Source organism: Coenobita brevimanus, chromosome 22, assembly GCF_032717465.1.
Source record: "Coenobita brevimanus isolate Jiangsu-jjx chromosome 22, ASM3271746v2, whole genome shotgun sequence".
Lineage (NCBI taxonomy): Eukaryota > Metazoa > Arthropoda > Malacostraca > Decapoda > Coenobitidae > Coenobita > Coenobita brevimanus.
In genome coordinates, this window is record NC_136975.1 from 37,771,861 (window position 1) to 37,790,757 (window position 18,897).

At 40.1% G+C, this 18,897-nt stretch overlaps 1 protein-coding gene and 1 long non-coding RNA gene across 2 annotated transcripts in view; both read right to left on the reverse strand.

Annotated features, from left to right (window-relative positions):
* LOC145392383 (uncharacterized) overlaps positions 1-1,292 on the reverse strand; it is a 102,390-nt gene extending 101,098 nt beyond the window's left edge. The window contains exon 1 of the long non-coding RNA XR_013895989.1: positions 1,166-1,292. This is a non-coding gene — a long non-coding RNA (uncharacterized LOC145392383). The remainder of the gene's footprint in view (positions 1-1,165) is intronic.
* Positions 1,293-7,444: 6,152 nt separating this feature from the next.
* The window catches only part of LOC145392518 (uncharacterized), a 303,717-nt gene continuing 292,264 nt past the window's right edge, over positions 7,445-18,897 (reverse strand). The window contains exons 23-26 of the mRNA XM_080266913.1: positions 12,502-12,663; positions 11,702-11,798; positions 9,859-9,966; positions 7,445-9,111 (exon numbers count right to left, since the gene is read on the reverse strand). Coding sequence (XP_080123039.1) covers positions 9,038-9,111; positions 9,859-9,966; positions 11,702-11,798; positions 12,502-12,663 — 441 coding nt within the window. The 3' untranslated portion in view covers positions 7,445-9,037. The remainder of the gene's footprint in view (positions 9,112-9,858; positions 9,967-11,701; positions 11,799-12,501; positions 12,664-18,897) is intronic.

The window sequence follows — 18,897 nt, forward strand, 5'->3', positions numbered from 1 at the left end:
GATACAGCTAAAAAAAATTGCAGAATATCTTGAACAGGGCTGCAAGATTGATTAAAGGTGTTTCTCCTCGTAATAGAATTACTCCAGTGTTGATTGAGCTTCACTGGTTGCCTATCAAGGTTAGAACTAAATTTAAAGTGTGTGTTTTGACTCATCAAGCACTCCATACTGGTTGCCCATCATATTTGAGAGACCTGTTGCATGTGGTTCAACCATCTGAAGATGGCATCAACACTCGTCGAGCTAGTGTTGGACTGACACTGTTGGAGCCTAGAGTTTCATCCAATATTGGCTTTCGTGCCTTCAAGCTTCTTGCCCCAAGACTATAACAGTCTTCCACTTGATATAATGCTGACCGAGGCCACAGAGAGTTTTAAAAACAAGTTAAAGACATTCTTGTTCTCAGAATGTTACGACCTGGAGGATTCAACAATCAGGGAAGGATACGCACTGTGATTTTTGTATTGGGTTTTATCTAAATCACACGTGATGGTCCTGCAGAGCGCCTTTGGGGGAGTGGGACCAGATAAATAACGACAACTTCAACTTCAACAACAAATACAATTATAAAGAGTTGCCTAGGAGCTTCTTTAACAAAATATCAACCAAACTTATTCATCATCTGATACTGTCACACTGTCACTCACCAGCTCTTTGCTGAATAGGCTTAAATGTTGCCTCTAACAAGTTAATACCTACAAGCATGCCACGAGTTTCACAATAATTACCTTGCTGCAATTTTACCTATGTATAATAATCTACATACAGTACCTGAGAATTCACCTTACCTGACTCACTGAGCCGCTGTTTTACCCTTAGGGGTATTGTAAGGCTTCCTAAACATTTACCAACATTCTAAACGCCTACCTACCTTCACGCCACTTTGACACATTTAGCACCAAAACACTGCGGTTTATACAAATGGAGACATGTCACCCAGTCCAGCAGCCATTCTACCAGAATTGCGCACTAATAAACAAATAAGCTCTTATTGAACACTGGGAAAGGAAGCGTCACCATTACGTCACTCTTCATTAAAAAATCTGGAAATAAACACCACAGTGTACTTTCAAATTACTTAACACGATACACCGAAACTACGGACTCAGTGCCACAGACGCCAGTAAACCACAACAATGACAATCTGGATTTTACGTCATTTCACCTTTCCAACATGTTGTCATCTTCCTTGTAGGTGTTACTCCTTACCCTTCATCAAGTACTGCATAATGACGTTAAATCCATGATCACAGACACCCCAGGAGGCGAAATATTGTCCTGGAACCAACAAATAATCGCACAACTGTCTGCAATCAATAGATCTCTCAATGGTCAGAATCCTAGCAAGAAACGACAGGGTTAAAAAACAAAAGAGCATCTCCGCATAGTTTCGTAGCCAAACTCCTTAAGACGCACAAAGTATTTGAATCTTATTATGCTATCCTAGTCTAATTTCAGAAAATAGCGCGAATTTAAATAAAGATGAATTATTCTTCCTAGCGGAAAATGTAAGCTGTCAAGAAAGATATTTTTTTTTTATGCGAGGAAGAAGGAACCAAAGGCCATGAGCCCGCAGTAACAGTTCCCTCCAAGAGAAAAACAAAATACAATATAGAGCCAAATTCAAGATCCGATCATTTTGAGATGCCTGGACACACTGCGTTTGAAAGACTGGAGATCGTAGGCAGCAGGAAATACAGACAGAGGGAGACAGTTCCAGAGTTGACCTGTTGCATAAATGAAAGACTGGAAGTAACGGTTAATTCTTGCATTAGAGAGTTGGACAGAAAAAGGATGAGAGTCTGCTGCCAGACGGGTGCTACGCGGTGGTAAAGAAGGGTTAGTTGATGTCATTGGCAATAAATTTTTGACAGTTTAACTTGCTAAACTTTTATGATGATTACGGCTTTTTAATACTGACAAAGACCGCATGAATTGAGACCCGAATTCTTGTCAGTTAAGGAGGCACCCTATGACGGGTCGTCAGTATTATTTTGCACGAAATCTGGAGAGTACGGCGATGTTAGAATGATTTATGTAACACGGAGAGGGACAGTAAAGTGCAATAGGCAAAATATGTTGCTTAGGAAGAAGTATTTGAGAACTTCCTTAACCGACGAGAACACAGGCCTAAAAGACAGAGAATGCTACAAGCCATATGCAGAAAACGTCAACGACTCTGTACGAACAGGCAAAGGCCTGAATGTGGTATACCTTTCACCCTGCTGAAATGCATACATACCCTCCCTGGGTTTTAAACCTCAACCTCAAGGCTAATCCCTTCCTCTCGCCCAATCTCTCCATTTCCCTCTCTCTAGATAGGGAGCGCAGTAGCTCAGTGGTAGGGTGTCAGGTTCGTAATCGTGAGGTTGCGAGTTCGCACCCCGCCCAGTGGCTGCTGTGCTGGTAGGGGTAGCGCTCTCCTGTAACCCTAGCACGGCTATATGATCTCATAAGGTCTTGCTCAGGGATTAATCCCTCTCTCTTCAGTTACTTGGCCCAAAATTTAGCCGCCAAGACATAAGAAGGATGACGATGCAACACACACACACACACACACACACAAATATAGAGGATAAATATAAAAGGATTATATTAAATGGAGATTTAAATAGAAAAGTAAACGGAGAAAGTATGGACTTAGGGCAGTGAAAACCACTGGGATAATAAGCTTTAGAATTAACTCGATTTTTTTCTAAATCAGCAAGTAACATCCAGTACCACGAAAAGAGGACTAGATGAGCCATCCATATTATATTTTTTTGGTGTTTTTGGTGTCTGGAATATACTCTGGTTAGATACATGATGTTCTTTGAACTATTTAGAGAGTTTATGTCACTAAAAGTGGGGTTAGAGAAGGTAAAGATAGTACACTTAGTGGTGGTTATGAGACTGGTAAAGGTGAAACTCGGATACTTGTCTCACGACACATCACATCCTCTCTCCTAGAACCATAAAGAAGCCACCACGATGCTATATATATTATATATATATATATATATATATATATATATATATATATATATATATATATATATACAGTAAAACCTCGATATAACGGACTTCAATAGACCGGCAGTTGCTTTTATCAGACTTCAGGAGCTATCTATCTATCTATTTATGGCCCGACGCCCTAATCCCACAAAGGGTGTCCACAGACTAAAAGCTTCCAAGTCACTCTGTCACCCACCATTTGACTACCCTCCCCCCAACTCACCCCTCCTTCCCTCATATATCTCTCAACTCCATCCCTCCACCTCATCCTTGGTCTACCCCTTCCTCTCCCTCCATCCACCTCACTTACATACACATTCTTAGTCAGTCTTTCATTCTCCATTCTCTCCACATGTCCGAACCACCTCAGTGTATTTCTCCTAATCTTCTCAACCACATCCACATCCACCACACAACGTTCCTTCACTTCTTCATTCGTCAACCTGTCCCTCCACGTCACTCAACATGCTCCTCTCAAGTAACTCATTTCTACTGCTCTCACTCTTGACTTGTTCCCCTCTTGCAGGGTCCACGCCTCGCTTCCATACGTCACGGTAGGGATCACAATACTATCATGCAGTGGCTTCTTAACTTCCATACTCACCTCCCTATTCCTCATCACTGCTTTCAGTTAACCAACAACCTTCCTTCCCTGCTGTACCCTTTCAAGCACTTCATCCCCCAAAGTTCCATCCTTACTCATCACACTACCCAAGTACTTGAATGCAATCACATTCTCCATATCCTCACCATCCAACCTTACTGTACATTCTGTGACTTCATTCCTCTCAAACACCATAACTTTACTTTTGTTTACATTAACTTTCAGTTTCCTCCTCCTACACACTGTCCCAGATTCATTCACCAAACCTTGCTAATCCCATTCGTCTTCACTCAACAATACTCTATCATCAGCAAACAGCAACACCGGAATCTTCCAAATCTCACTCTCATTCATCAGAGCCACCCCCACATTCACTGCCCTACCTTGCACTTCCTTTACAACCCCATCCATGTATATATTAAACAGCCATGGAGACATCATACAACCCTGTTTCAGTCCCACATTGAGATCAAAGAACTCACTCAGCTCACCATCCACTCGCACCGTAGCCCTAGCTCCTTCGTACATACTCTTCACAGCACTCAACAACTTCCCCTCCACTCCATTTATTCTTATTACCTTCCACATACCTTGCCTATCTATTCTGTCATAATCTTTCTCCAAGTCCATGAAGGCAGCATACACTTTCATTCCCTTGTCTAGATACTTCTCCACTAAACATCTTAGAACAAATATCTGATCTACACACCTTTTTCCCTTCCTAAATCTCCCTTGTTCTCCTCCAACTAGCTCCACTGTCATTTGCCTAACCCTGTCAATGAGTATTCTACCATATATTTTACCAGTCACACTAAGAAGGCAAATACCCCTATGGTTACCACATACTTCTCTCTCCCCCTTTCCTTTGTATAAAGGAACAATTATACCTATTTCCAGCCCTCTGGAACCCTTCCCTCTTCCCAAGCCAATCTACACAACTTCCATATCCACTCCACAACAATCTCACCCCCATACCTCAGCATTTCACCACAAACTCCATCAATTCCTGGGGCCTTTCCCAACTTGATCTTCTTCATTGCTTCCACTACTTCTGCCCTACTGATCTCTTCCTCCCTCCTCTCATCTCTTCTTCTCCCAGCCATTCCCCAACCACTTATACTTGCACTGCTCTCACTCTCTACATTCAACAAATCCTCAAAGTGCTCCTTCCATCTCCTCAATTTCTCTCTCTTCTCCACCAACAATCTATTATTCCTATCTTTCACTCCCCTACTAGTTCCCCTTTCACACTACCTTACTTTCTTTACCTCCTTCCAAAACAATTTCTTACTCTCCCTCCATTTCACACTCAGATTCCTCCCAAATTCTTCATTCACTTTCTTCTTACTCTCCTTCACCAGTCTCTTCACCTCCCTTCTCCTGCTCACATATACCTCTCTCTTCTCTCTCTCTCATCTTCTCTCCTACCTCTCCTCGCTAACCATTCACTATATGCCTTCTTCTTTTGTTCCACAGCTCGTTTCACCTCATCATTCCACCATGCTGTCCCTTGCACACCCTTGCATCTCCTCCTCACTCCACAAACCACCTCACATGGTGCATCTATCTCTTCCGTGAATATCTTACATACGTCTTCCACCCCTTCCATCTGCTCTAGCTCATACCTTCCCAATCTTTCTTCCACTATGCTCTTATACTCTGCCATTCTCGCACTACCTTGCAAATTCTCCACTCTTCTCACAGGAGCTGTTTCCTCCTGTCTTCCCCTTCGTCTCCTCATCCATTTTGTTTGCAGCTTTACCTTGGCCATCACTAAGTGATGGTCCGAGACTCCATTCCCCCACCCTCTCCACACTCTTGCATCCAACACTTGTCTTCTCATTTGCTCATCCACACACTCATAGTCTATCATTGCCTTTTGTTCAACAAGTTCACCATCCACCATGCTGTCCCTTGCACACCCTTGCATCTCCTCCTCACTCCACAAACCACCTCACACGCTGTGTCTATCTCTTCTGTGAATATCTTACATACGTCTTCCACCCCTTCCATCTGCTCTAGCTCATACCTTCCCAATCTTTCTTCCACTATGCTCTTATACTCTGCCATTCTCTCACTACCTTGCAAATTCTCCACTCTTCTCACAGGAGCTGTTTCCTCCTGTCTTCCCCTTTGTCTTCTCATCCATTTTGTTTGCAGCTTTACCTTGGCCATCACTAAGTGATGGTCTGAGGCTCCAGTCCCCCACCCTCTCCATACTCTTGCATCCAACACTTGTCTTCTCATTCGCTCATCCACACACTCATAGTCTATCATTGCCTTTTGTTCAACAAGTTCACCATCCATCCTTCTCATTACTTTCCATGTATACCAGTGGATCATCTTATGCCGAAAGTAGGTGTTGGCTATTGCCAACCCCTTACCAGCACAGATGTCCACCAATGCACTACCATTCCCATCTACTTCAGCTGGCACACCCCACTGACCAACCACTCCATCCACCTGTACATTCCCAACTTTGCCATTCATTTCTCCAATCAAAAGCACTCTCGCTCCTCTCAAATTTGTCCATACATGCTTCTACTCTCACCCAAAACTCATCTTTCACTCTTGCCACTCGGTCCTCTGTCGGAACATACACACATACAATCGCCCACATTTGTATACCTACTTTATCCTCACCCATACAGTCCTTGCACCCACTGTTCCATACTCTCTTATATTCTCCTTCCACTTCATGCTTATCATCAGACATACTCCCTCTCTTGCCCTCTCATTCTACATTGACTCACACACATATACCTAAACCATATCCCATTCTCTCACCCTTTCACCTTGAGGAGCTACCATACTAAATTCCTATATATCGCAAAATGTCTGATAAAGCCAGAGGCAGTCTGGACTGCCTGACCACTTCAGCTACTTTCACCACGATAAAGTAAATAAAAGACATGTTTGTCAGTGTACAGTACTGTATTATTATATATATTATACCATTTGATTAATGTAGTGAAGGTATAACACAGTACAGTACTGCAATAGTAGTGAAAACAGTTAATAAAATGTTGATGCAATCCAGACCAATGTCTGATATATTGGAAAAAGTCTGGATTAGCAGAGGGAAATCTGGATGTCACTTTTATCGGAATTTCACTTTTTTCGGAATGGCTTGGGCCCCAATTAGTCCGTCATAGTGAGGTCTTACTATATATATATATATATATATATATATATATATATATACGGTATATGATGATCCCATCTAGGGTTGGGTTGATTAATCGGCAGGTAATCAGTAATCGGCCACACTGCCAATTAATCGGTAATTGGCTTTTTTTGTGTGTGTGTGTGTGTGTGTGTGTCCGACTTCTGGGCATAGGCTTCACAGCCTGCTCTCAAGGCCCAGTAGTCCTCCTACATACCATACACCTCTCTACATGTCACCACTTCGACGGTAACACCCACTGTCCATATTGAATACATGCTAGGGCTGTCTCATACAGGACTGGTGTATTGGTATTAGCGGGGGTACTTTTATGACATGTTGGCGGGTTATCTAGTAGATCAGGAAAGTCTGCTTTTATGAAATTCAAATCTTTAAACTGTTCCCTGCCCCAGCCGGGATTCGAACCTGGGTCCATCAGGACTGCAGGCTGCCTCTCTACCGATTCAGCCACCGCCAGGGGCGATTAGTTGAAGAAGCTTATTTCTGTCTTTTATAGTGACCTGGCTCTCTCTTGTATTTTATTTTTCTCTTGGAGGGAACAGTATTGCGGGCTCATTGCCTTTGGTTCCTTCTTCCTCACATAAAAAATATATATATATATATACAGTATATATAAAATGTCAGTATGTGAGTATGGTGATGTTACCAAAACTCTGATACCCTCTCCAAAGCATTTATTTCAAGTAAGTTCCTATACAAATGTATATTAATTACCACACAATATCTATATTAGTTTTATGTGCTCCTTCTGCTTATCTTTACCATTTCCCATATTATGGAACAGAGAGACAGATAATGAATATATAATAACAAAGTTTTTCATCTTATTATAGTCCTTCATAAAAGATTGATACATTTTCAGTACACTACCATTTCTAGCAAGCATCTAGGATTACCACAAGTACAAGAAAAATGGCAATTTCTAATAAATTACAACCAGGATGCACAGGACGAGATGTTGCAACAAAGCAAACCTAGGCAATAAAAGTGTGGCAAAATGATTAAAACTATTTGCTCTCCATACAGGAGATGGCAGTTGGGCAGTAAACAAAGCAGAAAATAACATTAGGTTAATGTCTTTAACTCTATGCTACCAATAATTTCAGTGATTACTCACATTTTAAATTTCTTAATAATCAGCCGATTAATCAGTATCGGCTGATTATTGACTACCGATTAATTGGTAATCAGCAAAATAGCTTATCGGTTCAACCCTAATCCCATCCCAGCTTCTTAGGAAAATGGTGCAAAAAGGATTCATAATACTAGCGCAAAATGCGATCAGAAATGACTTAACTATATTTCATCTACTAGTAACACTAATAAAAAAATCCATTACATATATTAACTTTAATTTCATTCTACTGTGTAGCAAAATCTGATAATCTACTGTACACACAACAAAAAAACTATCATTACACCTTCTGCGCGATATAAAATGACACACGAATGAAGGTTTTTGATAACAGCCTCCTCCATTGGTATCTTGCGTGTGTTTGTTGCATATTTATTATAAGCTATATCCATTGCTTCTCCCATGCATATTTCTACTTCGTCCTATTTGGCAACTCACCCACTGTCAGGCTTACCAACCCTAGCGAGACAGCCAGGTTGTTCAGTATGAAACACATCGGACCCCCCTGTAACGATAGTTTTTTTGCTGTGTGTACATTCTTCAGTAATGCAAGTTTTAAACCAAAAAGCAATAAACCTTACCTTGCATGTAAACAAAGCATATACACTGCAGAATACATATATAACAGTGTACCTGAATAAGTGGCTAGCTTATAATCCTCATACCAGCACTGTCGGCCAAATATACTCCTACCTTCCTCCATGCTGACACCTCACTAAACTCTCCAAATCATGTGAATCACAGTAGTTCTCATTGTAAGTAAGAGACGTGTTTGAAATTATTACCGTACAGCTTTTTACATAAAACTGAAGGAAACTGGGTATGTGACTCTGAGTTAGCAGTAGAATATTAAAAATTCTGATGTTATTTATCAAGGAAAAAAAAAGGTTAAGAGATGTGATTTAAAATGAGGACTTATTCTATCTCTTGTAATGGAATATTAAAAGCCATTCATTCTGATTTACTGGAAAAAATTTGAAAAAATTATGACTTATTCTACCTTCAATCTAATCACAACTCTGTGTCTCGGTAATCAGTACAAATTGAACTACAGTATATCAATAATTGGAAATTAGGAAGACTACATTGAAGTCTGCGCTATCCTCTACTTCCATATTCAGTTTACCAACTTAAACTGATCAGTGTTTATTCTACACAGTTGATGAACCTTCTCCACTGTCAGAGGGGGATCTGGAATGAAGAAAAGTTATGTTACACAGAAATACATATTTTATGACAAGACACATTCCTTTAACCCCATGAATCCAGGAAACATCTAGTTTTTCTTGTTACAACCAGTTTAACTTACTGAACTAAAGAAAGGTCTCTTGTAATGATGGGGTTAATTAACACTAAATCAATTCCCCCAGCTAGAAAAGAATTTTCCTCAAATTAACACAATCATTATGAGATGGTCAGAATAAAGTACATGAATACTGAATGCTTGAGCTTTATGGCCCTTCAGTTAATTACCATGATGCAATGTGGTGTGGTGTGGGAGGATGATTTGTGAGGTGTAGTATGAAAAGGTGATATGGTGCATTGCACAGTGTGGTTTGATGAAGTGTGGCTTCACTAAAGTTACTAGATTCTATGGGAGTAAAGCACCTCACATCTGAAAATTGTTAGTGAGAGACATATGAACAAAGTTGCTCTTAGTGATGCTCCTGTACCTAAAAAGCATGTTACCCAGATTCAAGGAGTTAAAGACAGTACACTTTCCTTAAACCTTCTCACTACAACAGGTGTAGCTTGTGTATTACTGTACAGTATACTTTTCCCAACATGATGATTCTGATTAATTAAGACAACTCCTAGGACGGTAAAATTCTACATATACAACAGAAGTAATAGTGTGCTGTGATGTACTGTACACAAAATGGAAAGGTGTTTAACTTACTTGATGTAACAAATAACAGAACTGCAAAAATCTCTTACCCATCTCAAACCATGAGTTATCACCATTCTCCTCTCTGAAGGCTGCAATGGCGTGACGTAGTGCTGTAACAACACAATACGACAGGCAGAGAGGAGGCTCACCTGTAGCTGATGAAAAAGAAAACAAAATAACTAGTTTTTGCTGAATATTTCATAGGGGATAATACAGTACCATAAATATACCCTTCATAATATCCCTCAGTTACTCTGGCATCCAATTCCAGTACAACATTCTGTCTTTGACTCCTCCAAAATCAGAGTTATAATCTGGGCATGTTCTGCTCTTTACTTTTAAACTTGACCCTGCCTTAAGTGAGAAAGAAGGTCCGGATGATGATGATGATTATGACTGTACTTTACAAAGGTATACACTATATACCTGTATTTCTCTTACAAATGACAGATTACTACTGCATCAGCCTTTCCTCTACCAGGGATAAAACCAAACTGCATTTCATTTATATATGCTTTCTCCACAAAGTTCTCATTGAATTTTCCATAACCTGCATTGTCTGGTCTAATGACTTGAACCCCCTGCAATGACCTAGCTATATTGCATCACCATTTCCTTTATTCACATTCCCAATCACATTCTTCTGCCAGTCTTTTGGTAGTTCCCTCCTTTATTACCGCATTTATCAGCTTACCTGGTTTCCTCCTATATAACAGCAACTATCAACTTACCACATTCACATCTAAAGTTAGTGATTATATCCTCTACTGTCATCTTGTTCCTTTTCAGGGAAGCTTCCCCCCTCCCCCTTTCTCATTTAACATAATCCTTTCTATTCCTCTCTAAGCACTCCTAAATTTATGTTCCATGGATTCTGTTAGACTCCAGGTATTCAAACCATAAGTTAAAACAGATAAGAAACACTGATTACATAAGAGCCGTTATCTTTAACATGGTTATTCCCTCTCATCTTAAATGTCAGGACCAACTTGCCTAGCCTCATGTTCTTACACTCCTCATGGGGAAACATAGGATTGGATGATGGATGGATGGATGGGACAACATTTACAAAAATCCTCCTCCTCATTCCTGTGTTTTGCATGATTTCATAGCCATGAGTTGAAGCTGGCTGAAGTACTGTGTTCCACCTAAGACCAAAAAAAAAGGACGACTATTTCTGCGGCCTCTTTCTTCTGATTCATGTACCAAAGAAACAGAAGTCCAAATGCCTTTATTGCCCCATCCCATATGAATATCAGTTAAAATATGATTGAAATGATAATACTGTGGTTGTGGGTGCTAACTAATTCTGCCTCACAGGAAAGTATAAAAAAGGGACAAAATCAAATGTTCAAACATATATCAGGAGGCTTAAAATCCTGTTTTCTCAAACGATCTGGTATTGCCAGTAGTCAACTAAACAATAATATTCTTTATGACTGAGAAAATTGCTGAGGCACAATATACAGTATGAATATACAGGGTGATATGTGTTGGTGACCATCATTCACCCACTTGATGCAATGATGCCTACTTCTTCCTTCACCATTATAATTTTTTTTTTTTCTGTCTCTCTCCTCCTATCTTCCTATTTCTCCCATCATTCCTATCGCTCTTTATTGCTCTTCTTTTCTTTTCAGGTGGCTTTACACTGAGTGAGAAACCTAACAGTTTCCTGTAAGCATGGAAATCATTTACATTGCTGGGTGCTAACCATGTAACCAACCCATACATCTTCCCTATATGTCCACAAGTGGGTTGGTGGAGGATTAGTGCCCCTCCTCTTAAAACAGCAAACTCAAAGTCAAATGGCCACCCTATACGGAATTATGGCATCTGGTTGTAAACAGACAGTACTACTATAGTAAAAATATATATATATTTAAATACCTTTTGATCCAAGCACACCATGTGGATTCTTGGCATTTGGCAAGAGGGTAATTCTGAAGTCTGCTGGTATATCCAATGCAGTGGGAGGTTTGTATTCCTGTGATGTAAAGAATTTATTTGCTTTTGAAGATGTCAATTGCAAATCCTATCAGTTTGAAAAAGTAAAGTTTTGTGTAGAATTACTGACTGCAAATTAAGTCGCTACAAATTAATATTTACCGTACGTTGACTATCGAAGTAGGGATTTAAATTCTTAAATGTCTTAAATTTTTGGGAATAGGTCACTTCCCTTAGCTGAATGATATAATTTAGAGTTAGCTTGAATAAAATTATTTTATAAACCAACTTTTCTTTTAGGAGTTGTGCAATTGTAATAGAAATAGCTAATCCCATACCTGCACCCTATAAGATGTTGAAGACTAAGGCTCGGTTACAGCTACCCAAAACATTTACAGAAAGGTGACTGCCTTCCACCCCTGGTGGCATTACATGATAAAATAAAATCTTCCAACTGCCTTAATGATACAATTTAATTAGCAAACCATCAGAACTTTACCATGACTGACCCCTCTGACCACTAGACCATAATGTATCTTAGATCCCTAGGCTTTAGAAGATTCACACTAAATCATAGTTACAACAAAGTACATAGGGTACTTTAGGTTCCTACTGATACCTTAGATACAGAGGCCAGAAAAAAAATATCACTACTTATCAACCTGAAAACAGATGCAAAAGACTCTATATATCTAAGTACACCAAACAGTATAAAAATGAGGTAGATGATAATACAAACATACCCACGTGCCATTGGATAGCTTTTGACCAGTGATGTGGTCAAACTTCACCATTTCTGAGGTAAAGAATCCCAGTCCCATGACAAAGGCACCTTCTACCTGCCCCACATCAATGTATGGACTCATGCTGCGCCCACAGTCCTCTAGGAGATCAGCTCGCCGCATCTGAGAGAGGTGGGAATAATGAATGGCAATAGAATGTAGAAGAGTGATTACAAGACGTGAAAATAATGTACAATAAGATTACAGGTAACAGGGAAGGAGAAACTGATTACAAGAGATGGAACTAAAAAGGCAATGGTGAGTTAGAGACTGATTACATGACACAGGAAAAAATGTAAAGCAACAGAAGATGAGAGACTACTTACACGTCGTAGAAATAATGTGAGGCAAAGCACTATCACAGCCGTCGCCAAGCTTTTCCAAAAGTGTGTTACACTGTAGGAATTTTAAGAAGGAGAGAATGTTCATTGTTCTTGTCATGGATGGCAGGAGAAAGATAAAGATGAGTCTGGGGTTTGACTGCAGTTTATTTCTTCTGAAGGAGTATCTCACAAGAGCAGTACTGAGGCGAGAGCAGTTTTATGCTTGCTAACTCCGCACATTCCGTTCCTGCCTTCCCCACCATTTCTCTTTCTTTCCTAACCGCTTCTCTCCTGTCTCTTCCATCTTTCCTGTACATGACTGGTTGTGTCATGTGTACGGGCATGTGTGTGGAATTTTCCAAGTCTGTGGAAATTTCCATCAGGTGTCATACTGTGCTGTGTGTGAAATTCCTAGCTTGAGAATGTGCAGCGTTGGTTCCTCGAAACCATTCGCTTAGGTATGACTTTCTTCTAACCTTTATAATACATATTAACAATATATACGTTACTAGCTATTATGCAGTGTGTTATGATATTTTAGTGTCCTGACAGCACAGTGAGAGACCAATTTAAGAAGCAGAAATACTTAAGGCAATGATGGGTGAGAGACTGATTACATGATGTAGAAATAATGTAAAACAACACAGAGTGAGAGAGACTGATTACATGAAGTAGAAATAATTTATAACAACAGAGAGTAAGAGATTGATTACATGAAGCTGAAATACCGTAAGGCAATGCAGAGTGAGAGACTGATTACAAGAGGTGGCATTAATGTCAGTACCAGTAATGGAAATTGAGCCACTGACTGAATACTGTTCACTTTAACTTGGTCTAACATCACAATCTCTCCATTTGAATGCTGAGCTGTAAGAAGAGAGTAACACTAGAAAATAATGCTGGTCATGACGATGTGCTATGGAAAGAGTGTAGAGCCATAGTACTGCCTTATTCTGACACTGAGCTATGAGAAATAAACTGCAAAAGGAATAAATTGAACGCAAAGTTAAAGTGGACAAATTACAAGACAGTATATATAAGTGAGATAGACAGGAAAAGGAGAGAGAGACAGAAAGTGAGCTGGAGATAAGGTTCAAGAGTGTGTATGGGGAGGTGTTATGGGAAGATGGGTTGTTACAGCACTAAGTTCAGACAGAAGTGCCTGAAGGATCTTTTGTTAATGCCATCCCTCAGAGGATAGGGTGTCAGGCAACAGATAATGATGGAACAGTGAAAAAAAGACAAGCCTAATTTATCCCCCTCAATGGTGTAAGGGCCCCAAGGTAGTCAAGTTCATTTAAAGGTAGGAGACTAATCTACATCCCTGTATGAAAAGAATAAATGCCAAGAACCACATACTGTACCAGTACAGCTCATCACAACATAACCTGAACCACAGGTAACATCACATCATCATCTGATCTATACATAAGTTACTACAAAATACATAAAAATCATTTGACACTCCAAGGGCAAAAAAAACTGTAGGTAACTAAATTCTTCAAAACCTGATACACACCATATGAGGGGTGATAAAAAAAGCTCTGATAATCATTGGCAATATCAACTTAATGAACTTTAGACATTTGAGACAGTTAATATTAAAAGTACTCACCTGCATCCACACACTTGTTCCAATGTTCCTGCCACTGATGAAAACATCACTGTCAGTTATTTCAAACTGGATGTCTTCTGTCATGTCAAAATTATGTAAGCACAAAGTACACTTTGGGTGATGACAAATACACAAGAAATTATGCATACAGAATTCCTCCCAGATATAGCACTGTTAATAGCTGGGGTACAATGCATTGTCTGTGTAAAACCCTATGATGGCACATTCTGACATTGCCTAAGACCATGGATGGCCACTCCCTCTGTGGGAGAAGACCCCAGGGTCCCATTTTACCCACTGAAGCTATGTTCTTCCTTGGACCCTTTTCCCTGGGGATATATTCTCCATGGATTTATATTCCAACTACCCACCCATCCACCTTGCTCATCCACCCACCCTGCCCACACACTCACTCACACTTACCCACCTGCCCTGCCCACCCACTCACTCACACTTACCCACCCACTCTGCCCACCCACTCATTCACTCACCCACCCATCCTGCCCATCCACCCACCCCACCCCACCCCCCCAAACCCACCCTACCACCCTCTCCACCCACCCTACCCTTCCACTCCCACCCGACCTATCCTGCCCACTCCACCAGTCCATCCACCAATCCAACTCATTGTAATTATAAATTATATAAATGCAGAAGTAAATACTCCACAGTAATTGGCTACCATGTTTCCATCACAATGACTTGATTATTTCTAATTGCAGTAGACCCTCTTAATACTGCACCCAGGTATAATGGATATCAGATTTAACAGATGCCATGAAACCCACCGAGCTTTCATCCACTATAACGAAAAATGTCTGTGCAATGGGTCACAAAACATGTGTTTCCTGCCCTATTTTTCATCCAACCTGGTTTGAACCTGCTCTCTCCCCATTGTGACTGCTGAGTTGTATTAACAGACTACAGTAAATCTGTACAGTAGAGTTTCCACACAACATGAAATAGGTTATGCAGAATCTCATTCTGAACCATGTTCATGCAAAAATGTGACATTTATTTTCGTGTAAAATAGGGGCTTAAGTTCTGGTGTGAGCTGGGAGAAGGGCAGTGAAATGGCGGGTGATAGGGAAATGTAGAGGCAATTTGTTTGTGGCCACCCCTAACGGGAGGGGGGGGGGTGAGCTGGGAGAAGGGCAGTGAAATGGCAGGTGACAGGGCAACGTGGAGGCAATTTGTTTGTGGCCACCCCTAATGGGATTAAGGCATCTGGCAACAGATAGAGAAATAATGCCCATCTCTTGGATCTATTCCTGTCAAATAATCCTGATCAATACAGGATAGAAGTACTGTCACCACTTGGATCCTCTGACCACAATCTCATCAAAGCCTCATTAGTTAGCCCCCCCAAACCTCCCCATTCTGAACATGTCAGGGTGACCAGATGGCACTTTGATAAGGCAACTGGGATGGATTTAGGAATTATTTTGCTGACATTCCGTGGCAGTCTTTCTTCTCTAGTAATGTCAATTCTACCCAGTCCCACATTAACCCTTTGAGATTTTTGGCCCTCCCCTGATAGTGTCTGTGCCAGATTCAGCTGGGCGCTCATAGAATGCGCCGTCATGCAGTGATATTTGTCTTAATTGGCCACTGTACACTAACTTTTTATAGTAAACTAATTAATTTGGTACCATTTTAAAACTGAGTAGTTGCTCTTTATCGCAGTATGGTTGAAGAAGGAAAATACAATAGCTAAAAGGCCAATAGGATGAGTAGAAGTTAGCCAAAAAAGGAGAAATTGCACACCCTTCTGTAGAAAAATGTAAAAAAAAAAAAAAAGTTTTAGAGTTACGTGAAATTTAATAGCACCAGGTCAATCTACAGTAGAGTCCCTTTCTATTGATATATAGGTTATTGCAATTTATGTTAGGTTTCACAGATAAAAATGAAAGCTCTTGCTATCATGCTGGCAAATATCCATGCTGGTAATACTGATAGTATTCATGCTAAAAACCTATTTATTTTGCATATCTATCTGATGTACTCATCACTGCAAAAACAAATAGTTGGAAAAGAATAAACAGGATAGTGAAAGTGGAACAAGGTCAGACAGAAGATGGAAAATATGCAAAAAATAAATCGTTTCGTATGACTCGACTTCGAGTCATCAGAATCTCAATGGTTGGATTTATGATGACATGAAGTTGCGTCGTCGGAATCTCAAAGGGTTAATGACTTAATAATAGCTGGTATGGATGTATTCATACCAAGTCAACAGTTCACTAAAAGACTGAACTCTCCAAAATGGTTTGATAGCAACTGTGCCAGAGGAAAATCCCAAAAGTTATTAGCATATAATTCTTACTAAAAATAAAAAACATCTGAATCACTCTGTCCATTTAAAACTGCTAGAAACCATGCAAAAGCTGTAATAAATCTCGCTAAATCAAGTTTTCTTCAAAACCAAGCATCAAAACTACTTAACAAACCTAATGACAATAGAATACTGTAAACTTTTTTTTTTTTTTTTTTTAACAACAGAGGAAGGAAAAACAAATGAATAAAAAAAAAATACAGTAATCCCCGTACTATCCAGACGCCCACTTTCCGGACATCCCCACTTACTGGACATTGTGGGCCTGGAACTTCGGAACCCAAAAATGGCCAGAAAAAGAAAAAAATCCCCCCCAAAATCCGAATTTTTCCCCACCCGTAATTTGAAATTGCTGCACAGCGCCAAACAGCTGTTACACCACGGACCCTCACCCCTTCCTTCCTCCCCCCCCCCTCCCCTGTCAGGGTTGTCATTTGGTATTTTTCATTAACAAATGTGGGCCAATTTGGTCATGAAAAATTCGTTTGGTAATGAATCAGAGTAATGCATTACCAAACGGATTTTTCACATGTATGAGGGTACACAGGATGGAGATGGTGGATTGTTTGCTCTCTTTGATTAATCTGCTAACATACATAGAGTGAAAATAACCAACATGCTGTTAATTATACGAAGAGTGATTACGTGTACAGTATTTCCACTTGTATATATAATTAGTGAAGAATAAATGCTAGCTTTACGAATTTGGTAATGAAAACTTAAATTTGGTAATGAAAATTGAGGAGTTTGGTAATGTGGCCATTGCGATCTGGCAACTCTGTTTCCCCCTCACCAACACCCAAACAGTTATTGCCTACCTTTGATTGTGAGTGATAGCATATCGTAATGAGAGCCACACGTGCTCATTTTTTTGTGAATAAACAGTGAATAAACTGCAATACCTTGCCACCAGACCACACGGGAATTTACAATGTTGTGCAGCATTAAGAAATTAGAATTTAGAGTGCAAAGGATTAACTGTGGAGTGCAAATGGTGGTTGAAACTGGCCTGGTGCAATTAACAATGTGCAGTGTTAAACAGTTATAACTCACAGTGGAAAGAATTACTGTTAGTGCAGCACAACACTGGATTACTGTACGTGCTTCAAGAGCATTTTCACCGCTGCCAAAACCTTACAAAAGGCAGCCACAAACATGCTGTAATTACCCTGGATGAGGTACAGTCACTTCTAATTCCTCATTCTTTGGTTCTTTTTCATTTATTTCAAACTTTATGTCCATTATTGGTGTGAATAAGGTCTTAAATAGGTTTAAATATGTGCTGTGCACGTCTGGTAGGGAGTTATTTAGGTGGCTTTCAAAATTAGGCTGGGTTAGGGTCCATTAGTACCATTCCAGGAGCCAGGGACTTGTTGTAAGTACCCAGAATGTTTCATATTGTACTGTATTTTCCATACTTACCTCTAAAACTTCATTTCACTTTTTTATGTCCCTTATTGGTGTGAATAGGGTCTTAGGTGCTATGCATGTGCAGTAGGGAGGTATTTTTCTGAGTTAGGCTAGGTTAGGGTCCATAACCTAAACCAGTCCAGGAGCCAGGGACTTGTTGTAAGTACCCAGAATGTTTAATATTGTATAAACTCACCTCTAAAACCTCATTCTCTGGTTCTTTTGCATTTATTTCAGTCTTTTATGGCCCTTATTGGTGTGATTTGGGTCGTAAATAGATGCTATCCATGTCCAGAGAGAGTTGTATAGGTGTTTTTCTGAGTTAGGGTTCATAAGTACAAGTCCAGGAGGCTGGGGCCCACTATCCAGACAGGACCACTTTCCGGACATGCCTTTGGCTCTATTACATCGGATAGTGGGGGATTACTGTAATCCATACACCAGATTACTGGTGTCCTTTGTTCATAAAATATCTGTAACAGTTAAACTTGAACAGCTGTATGTTGAAGTTTGGAGGGAAACAACTCTGGTAAACTCTCAATTCTTTCAATAATGATTTTACCAAGTCATCATCCATTCCCCCACTAAAATCTTCAGGTGGGAACATTACAAATGACCTGCATGGGAAAGTAAATATCTTTGCCAGTACATTTGCCAGAAATTTTACCATAGAG